The sequence below is a fragment of the Chenopodium quinoa genome, unplaced genomic scaffold (assembly GCF_001683475.1).
Source record: "Chenopodium quinoa cultivar QQ74 unplaced genomic scaffold, ASM168347v1, whole genome shotgun sequence".
Classification (NCBI taxonomy): Eukaryota; Viridiplantae; Streptophyta; class Magnoliopsida; order Caryophyllales; family Amaranthaceae; genus Chenopodium; species Chenopodium quinoa.
In genome coordinates, this window is record NW_018742204.1 from 10,972,720 (window position 1) to 10,982,127 (window position 9,408).

A 9,408-nucleotide genomic window follows, 5' to 3' on the forward strand; every position below is an offset into this window, starting at 1 on the left:
ATTAGGGATTGAAGGAGTAATAAAAACTAATATGTGTGTGGATAAATGGATATATGGCTAGCAGCCTACCACACTAGTTCTTTCATTTCATACAGGTAATTTGGCTCTATGTAAAGAGCTCAAACACTTAAACTCCTTACAACTTGTTTTTTAATGATCCTTAATGGGTCCTTAATCACAAGTTTGATGATGATTTTGTATACTTCATATGTACGAGAACAAGTTACTGGGTTTTACTTCACAAATTTCCATTTTCAGTCAATAACACCTTTCAAATATTAGTTAGGACAACAATGGAAATTTATGTAGAAATTGAGGTTAAGATTATAGACTAACATTACAATGGGTAATAACATAAAATGTTCTTCATAAACTTTCACTCGAATTGATTACCATCCCCGTGATTTATAACTGCGTATAAAAAGGTCTCAAATGTTGAGCCGACCCATGCACATATTGGCCAATAACAGTCTTAAACTCCCAGCAAACAATATGAGATATACACCAAACGATATGAAACTACTCTTCAATTAAGACTTAGTTTTGTGTCTACAACAGAAGTGGAGAATCTATGTTAGCCTAAATGAACCTAAATACAGCCAAGAAAAGTTTTCACTACTCCAACAAGGTACAAACTTCATTGATTTATACACTATTTACATCCCACTTTCCCTGTCATCTCGTATAGGCCTTGAATCTCGCCGATAATAAGGCATATTTGAACCATGTTGGGATTCAACTTGTACGCTTTCCAGCTCGGTAGGACGAATGGCTAGAGCATCCATATTGTTACTTGGAGGCTGAACACCATTTCTCGACTCCTCTAGCATGTGGAAATATGAATGGGGTCCCCAACCTGATCAACATGAGAATGATAGAGGCATTATGAAACCAAAACTCATACATAAACAGTGACGGTGTAAATAAGAATGCACAAGTACAAATGATCATAATCCACAGATATATAAGATTGACATTTGTTAAATCTTGAGAACTTGAACCAAAGGAAAGTACAAGAACTGAAGGCAACAGCAGATGCAAAAGAGTGAGACTAGCATATTTGTTTCCAACACCATCAACTACAGAATACATGCATAATTTACGGCCATGTTTGGAACAAGAGGGACCTGCTAGGAATTATAGCTATGGTGCAATCAGTTATAGCAGGCAGTTTATTCTCCATAACATCCAGAAGTGGCTGGAAATCTAAGAAAGTAGTGATTAACTCCCGAATGGAGAAGTTTTTGCATTTTCTCTTGGTATCAATAACCACCCTGCCCTCCTCGCTCTCCTCCACCAAGCCCCAACAATCACCTTACCCCAACTCCCTGTAAATACCATTGGCAGTAGCCTAGTCAAGGCAATGCAAGGCGGCATCTACCTAGCCTAGGCCCTGTAGTAAATTAGACAAGACAATGCAAGGGAGCACTGGACCATAACAAAACCCTTTGCTACTTCACAATACTACCACAACACACAATATTTATGAGCCAATATGATTAAACCTATACAATCCAAAGCCAAAAAGTAATGAAAGGTTTTGATTTTTCTCATACACTTGTAGATATCCTCTTAAGTCCTAATTCTTTTTCTTTTATAAACTACTCAGGTAAGCTGTAGCTTTATCCTTTTTACTTTAGATTTCATTCTGTATCTCCAATAGTACACAACTACACAACATACCAGCTGATCGACATCAGGTTGAAGTGATGACCAGAAGAGCACCCATTTATCCCTCTAAAACAAAGACAGTGATTTAATCATAGTGTTGCAGATAACCCATTAAACTTAGCCACTGAGTAACAGGAAACCAGAAGTCTTTAGCACTCAACCCCTATGTATTTCAACATAATTGAAGAATAAAAAATCTACAGGGGAGACTGATGACCAAACTCGAGCATTGTTTAAGTCCAAAATCCCAAAGAAGCTATTTGGGGAATTAAATCATTTAAGCCACATTGTTTCCTGTCATTTTGCAAGCGGAACATTTTCCAACAAAATAACCTACACAATATTTGCAAAAAAATATGATTTGGCACTAAAGTTGTCTCCTTGTTAGGCAAAAAAAAATACTAGTACCAACAACAATAACAAAGCAACCAAAAATGTTAGTCCCTTCGTCCCAACTCCCAAGTTCCAAAACTGAACTGCACATTTTTCATATTTGGAGTGCCTACAAAAGAACTCCACCTATCCTGCTTACCCTTACTCTTCCCATTTCATTTCCCATTCCATCAATCTTTTCCAATCTTTCTAACACTTCCTAATTTTTTTCCCCTTGCAACCCAAATTAAATTATTTTTTTATCCCATGTCTAAATTTCATGGCAATTCCAAGTGTGAAGAGACAAAAAGAAGTACAATGATTTTTTAGTTGTTTCATTTGACGTAGGACGTTTTCCAATACACAACTTTAAACATTGATTGTAATTGTAAAGTTATATACTCCCTCCGATTCATAATGTTAGTTCCATTTACGTATATCGATGTAAATCTTTGGTCGCTAATATCTTTAATTTCACTTAAATAAAAATTATAAAAATTATGTATTAATAAAGTACTCATTAAGACGAATAAAACTATATCTCATATGACTATATTTGTTTATATATATAAAGAGAAATTTAGAAGATTTCCTCTAATTTTTTGTAGTCAAAAGATTCTACATGGACTACATTATGAAACGGAGGGAGTAATTTTTTTTTTTATTTTTTTTTTTATAAATTATGTATAAATAGTAAATGATGGTTTAAGTGAAGTGAATAAATAATGTCAAAAATCATAATATAACTATAAAACAATAATGAAAAAAGTATTCTTTATGGATTCATGTCTTCATGATACAAGATACAACAAGAAATCTTGGATCTTTCAACTTTTCAAGTATTGGTATTGTAAGCAACAGTAAATTCAAAATTTTGTGTTTGTGTGCTATGGGAGCCTAGGAAGTTGTCTAATTTGTATAATTATTTTAAATAAGTAAAAAAAGTTCAACATGTCCCTTGCTTTTTCCTCCTTTTGTAAAGTGGTTCAAATACCAATAATAGATGAAACAAGAGTACAATTGATAATAAATGAAGGCTAAAAACAAGAAAACCATGCCATCTCACATATATTTATACTCAGAAAGAAGGGAATTGCTGCTCCATATGTAATGATATTTTAATCCTACAACTAAGCATCCATGAGGGGGATTTTAATCCTTGACAATTCAAAACTTGATTCATTCTTGCTAGATCCAAACAATAATGACATTAATTGCAATATGAAATTGGATAAAGAATTTACTTAAATACATGTGAATGATTAAATATTTCACATGACGACGACGACCAATAATAGTAATAATTAATAATAATAATAATAATGGACAATCAACCAGACTATCAGACCCCAGCATAAGATGATTATAGTGTCGATTTTTTCCCACATCATGTCGTCTACATAGCATCTTGCATCTTTCCTAAGATATGTGGTCTTAGTTCATAACACAAATAACTCTAGCATCAAGACCGGTTTGGTTTGGAGATTGTTTGAAATTCCTTGCCAATATCTTGTCTAACCAGAAAAAAAATTTCTACTAACGTTTTTGAATTTACTAGTCAATGTGTCGTTAACCTTTAACTTTTAATTGATTATATGGCTTCTTTTAGATAACATACATTCATATACTTGTATATTATTTAGAACGAAGAATCTACTTTTACAACAGGAGAATGTCCAGCCAATTCTGTTTCTCACCAACAGAAAGTTGAAATAAACAAGCCATGTTCCAAGCCAATGAACATTTCATAAATAAGAAGAGAGATGATTGAAGTAGAAGGAAAATACAACTAAACCAGAAAGCATAAGGCATTACCATCTTCAGCATAAGGTGGTGGAAAGAACTGTAAGTAACAGAATGAAGCAATCACAAAACCTGTGCAGAACAAAGGAGATAAAGTAAGAAATTGAGATGACAATTGATTAACAAGGCATCGAATATTTACCAAAAAAAAAAAAAAAAAAAACAAAAAAGAAAAAAAATCAGATTTATGCATTACATACCTATCAGACTCCAAGGCATTAATATTTACCAAAAAAAACAAAAAAGAAAAAAAAAATCAGATTTATGCACTACATACCTATCAGACCCCCTGCAAAGACATCTTGCCAGTGATGCCAGTAATCATCAACACGCGAAACTCCCACCATTGCAGCCAAAAGTATCGGTGCAAAGATAATACAAAGTTTTGCAACATGGCCTCTTCTATCAAAGCACCTAATTTTCCCTGACATGTACCACGCTAGAAAAGTGAGACCTGCAAATGACCCTACACAAAGACAAACAATTTTCAATCTTTCAGAGAGTAAAATAAAAAAATCAATAATTGGATGACAAATTCAATAAAACGAATGTTATGGAAGATGATGCTTAGAAATTTATGTTTGGTAGCAAGCCCAACAAGCTAACACTATAGTAGATTTAAGACCACACAGAGAGTGTCGATACAAGCTACAGTGTGAGCAAACAAGTGTTGACATATAAGTTACAAGTATATGGTCACCATGATGTTGAAAGGCCACTCTAGCATGCTATGAAGAAAGTCATCCTTGTGGAGATAGCCATTCCATACATGGAAACTTACTATGATATGGAATTTGAATATTTGTAAAGCTTTGTTTGGTAGTTAGCTGGATAGTTTCTTATTTACATTGAAGCATTTAATGGGAGATAATATTGTACAAGTTTCCTATATTTAATTAAGGCCTTAACAATAATACTCGAAGCTCTTGGTCGTTGATCAAAGAGGTTGGTTCTCTAAGTCTTGAGAGGAAGATTGTTAGGCTTTTGTTTTAAGGGGCAGCATCCTTAACCTAACAATAATACTCGAAGCTCTTGGTCATTGATCAAAGAGGTTGGTCTTGTTAGGCTTGAGAGGAGGATTATTAGGTAGCAGACTTTCCATAGGTTTGGAAACATATGGGAGATGGTCTGCATACGAGTTATGGTATAAGCAAACAATTTTTGACAAGTAAGTTGCAAGAATCTGGGGTAGCCTGACATTGTAAGGCCACGTTGCAAGCTATGAAGAAGTCAATCTTTTACCTTGTGGAGATAGTTGTTCATGTGTAATACTTTGTTTGTTTGTTAGTTAGTTTTAGTTATGACGATTTTGCATTTACATCAAATTTTTGATTAGGAGGTAATGTTGTATTATTAAATTATAGTGTTCTAGTCTATCTAGGCAGAGTTAACTTGATGGAGGAGTAGTACTCTAGCCACTATATAAAGTAAACAACTTGGGTTATAAATCGTACACACAACATATGGGAGAGAATTTACATACACTCATATAATACAAGATGCAGTCAGTAGAGATGAGGTTGCAACACCCTGGATGGGTGTCAAATTGTGGGAGAGTGCAAGCACACAGAAGAGTCTAGAATAGAGTTCTTGAGAATTGAGATGTCCTGAGAATTTTATAGTTTGCAATTGCATAATAAGGGAAATAGCAATTACATCACTTACATGAAGTATGCCCACTTGGAAAGCTTTTATGGCCTTCTTTGATAACACTCTTAAAACCAGTGCACATAACATCTCCTGTGACATTATGATACACCTGGAGAATTATAACAATGAAACCAGTGAATAAGTTAAAGAAGTGCCCAAATTTCTGCTTCCCATATGCTGAAAATAAACATTTGCAACTAGTGAAGAAGTTGAACCTACATCTTTTCCATCAGGAAAACAACGCCAAAAGAAATCAGGACGAGGTCTACCAACTCCGTCTTTAATTGCATCAGTTATAACAGAAGTTATAAGCACAGAAAACAGGAGTCCTGTATATCAAAAGGACACAAAGTTTAGTATCGTTAACCAGCCAAGTGGACCCTTTATCCCAACTCCCTACTCCTTTCTAAACAATAAAAATGTATGCATACCAAGAGTTGCTTGATGGAAATCATAGACATCCTTCCGAATGAAATAGTAGATAAGAATGATACAGAAGGGTAACAAGATTGCAACAATCTGCGAACAAAAAGAAGAGAATAAAAATGTCTGTTATTGTGCTTGATTCTACTCGGAATAAGTTAGTCCTGATAACCAGATAGAACATAATATACCATAAAGACCAAACATACCGGGACAGCCCAAAAAGGAACGGTATTGCCTTTCAGAGGATACCTAAGATCTTCCATCATGCCTTTCCCCACAAATCGATGAAAAGGCTCAATAACATTCAGCACAATATCAATCACCACTAGAAGGAAGAGAATGAGCCAATCATGCATATGTATTTTAGCCACTTGCACACCATGGGACCTCAAAGTGTGAGCACCAAGTTGAATTTCAGGCATTTTCAACAACTAAAAGAAACAAACCGATTAATATTGTGTATAATTATAACAATTCCCACCAATTCTCCAAGAAAATTCAGAATCTACAATGATACATACACGAAATCTTTTACGAAATAAGCACATACAAATACAGCAGTCGGAATTTTGGAATTATAAAGAAAACAAGAGTCAAATAACGGACCCTTCAAACCTTCACTCATGATTGTTTCAAGAATTGAACACCAATTAACGAGTAATTACTTGTGTCGAATATGCACACCACAAAAATCATTGGAAAAACTGAAAATTTCATAAAAAATAACTCCGAAACACAATGCTGCAACTTAATAAACAAGCCCAAATGCTATTTATCATTTTATCTTATTCAAAACCCTTCACAATCAACTCAGCATGTCTTCAAGCATACAAGATACTATTAAAAATAAAACAAAACAAAACAAAACAAAAAAACAGGACAACAACAAAACCAAACTACAAGTAAATTTCAAGTTTTATAATTAAAATTACCACCTAAAATCTAACATTCATAATCACCAAAACTACAAACTACAAACTACTTGATGTGGACTAGCTTAGTTGGTTCGGAAAATGGTACCAAGACATGGGATCGAATTCCGTTTATATAATTATCATTTACAACTCTATTCACCAAACTAAACTAATAATACAACGAAAAAAAAAAAGCAACATATTATATGATAAAAATACACGAGAATGCCCAATTCTTAAGAAACTAAAAGCACACTTTACAACCGAGTTCAAAAACATTCCCTCAAATTAAAAAAAAAAACTTTAGTCCATGAAAATTGTTCATGAAAAACCCAAAAAACTTAGAAAAATCTTGAAATAAATGCAAAATTTACTCACCAAATGATGATGAACTGAATAGTGTTGCTCCAGAATTAGTGAAAAGGGGTGGATAAGAGGAAGATTAAAGGGTCTAGAATTTACCCACTCTAATCAAACTCTCTATAGACTGAGAAAGTGACTTCAGTTTTAGAGAGAGAAAAGAAGAGAGAGAAACTAGAAACGAAAGCAACCCCAGAAAACGACATGAAAAATACAAATACAGCGCATATTATATGGACCAATCAAAATTTATGGCTGGGTTTTTGTGGGTTTTTTTGAATGATTGCTTTTTAAAAAAAAAAAAATTATACCGAAAAATAAAAATAATTTTTTTCGAAATAATTATGGTTATATGGAGTACTCGTAATTAATTTGCTCTTAAATGGGATTCAAGATACTAATGATGGAGTAAGTATGATTTTTATGCGGAATGAAGAAAATATTGAGATCTGATTTTTTGAATTTGGAATTTTCAAAATTGTCGATTTTGTAACGGTCCTACCATCATTATTATCAATTTATCATCATCCCAAAAAGTTCTTTACTTTCTTTTTGTGTTTCTTTTGGTTTTATTTTTACCCATTATTAACATTTTTTTTTTGACAAATTCCCCATTATTATCATTAATCATTGAATATTAGACTATTATTATTTTAGCCTTTCAGGTGTCTCCCATATCATATACCAGTGACGATCTAGGATTTTCGAGTTGGTGAGCCACCATCATTTATTAATCACATATGATAGTACAAAAAATTTTGGGTCTAGTTCATCATTGTATTCAATCCAAAAATCATATTAAAAAAAAATTATATCACCACCAAATTGATTTCAATCCAAAAAAATAACACAAAAATTTATACTACAATCAAATAGTACTTAAAAAATTCATCTTACAAGCTAAAGTTACTACAAATAACGTCTACTCCAATAGGACCAATCCATTATTTTAATTGTAACAAAAAAAAATTGTAACAAAAAAAAATACAATGACCATAGAGACCTGTTTTTTAATAACCGGTCTGTTTGACCCATTATTATAAAGAATAACAAAAAAAAATGACCTTAGAGGCTTAAGGACCAGCTGTTTAAACCACCGGTCACTTTTCACTACAAAAATAAAGCACCGAGAATAAAGTGGGAGTGGGTGAGTGAAGTCTGCATTATTGCTACTAGTATCTAAGAGACCTGTTATTTATAATAACTGGTCTCTTTGATAGATTTCTTTTAAAAAAAATTAAACTTCATTTTTTTGGGGGGACTGCTGGTGCACGTGCACCAGTGTGCACCAACGTAGCTCCGCCCCTGTCGTATACACACTCTAATATCGGATATCAAGTTAAGGGGGAATGATGGACCGCTTCCCGGTATAGGCTACCCCGCCCAATACCAAGTGACGTCAGAATATATATATATATATATATATCATTTAGGGTAAATAACAGGTTTTAATAACTTAATAACATTATCTTAATTAAAAATAACAGTTTTTAATAATACACTGATTTTTACTACAATTCGATCTGATAATTACTTAAATGACTTTTAACGGTGGTAGTTATCACAACTCTACTACTTATATATCAAAATAAATTATTTTAACAATTTAAAAGCCCACCATACTTCGCAATAATAGCTATTTAACTAGAGAGTTTTGACCAATACCTGAACTTAGTCGACAATGGAACCTCCGGCGTTATGAGCTTCTAGCTTTACCAAGGTAGATAACCCCAACCATGTCTTCCTTAGATCAGGCTCAGCACATATCTAATTCGTTTCCTATCTTAGACTGTAATCTCTAATTAGACAATCCTTACTGTGTTTATGATGGAACTAAACAGAAAGATAACTCATTTGATATATAAGGTTCAAGGGGATAACGTTCCCTTCTTGAACGAAACTTTTATTTAATTTGAAAAGATTACAACACTCATTTATTACAACAAACAAACAAACTGAAAGCTTAAACATACATAAGCTGAACTAGAGTTTTCTCTACTTTAAGAGAGATGGAGGACCAATCTGTCTCTTAAGGTGAGTATTTTTCTCTAGAGGACTCTCTAATGCTTTTAGAGCAATTCTCTAGATAACTCTTCCAACTCTGCCTTCACTTCTTTGCCTAATGCCCTTTATATAGGGGACGGTTCACAAAAGTCACCGACACTTTCTATGGCTTACAGAAAACCATGACTCAGCAAGTGAACATCGTTCA

The 9,408-nt window shown here is 33.5% G+C and overlaps 1 protein-coding gene across 1 annotated transcript; it reads right to left on the reverse strand.

Annotated features, from left to right (window-relative positions):
- Positions 1–350: 350 nt before the first annotated feature.
- LOC110716989 (lipid phosphate phosphatase 2-like) lies at positions 351–7,421 on the reverse strand. Its single transcript, XM_021895657.1, has 8 exons — positions 7,215–7,421; positions 6,129–6,353; positions 5,928–6,015; positions 5,716–5,825; positions 5,512–5,605; positions 4,124–4,312; positions 3,859–3,918; positions 351–856 (listed from the first exon to the last, which is right to left on the reverse strand). Exons 2-8 carry the CDS (start codon positions 6,342–6,344, stop codon positions 657–659), a joined length of 957 nt encoding a protein of 318 aa, XP_021751349.1. The 5' UTR covers positions 6,345–6,353; positions 7,215–7,421; the 3' UTR covers positions 351–656.
- Positions 7,422–9,408: the final 1,987 nt, after the last annotated feature.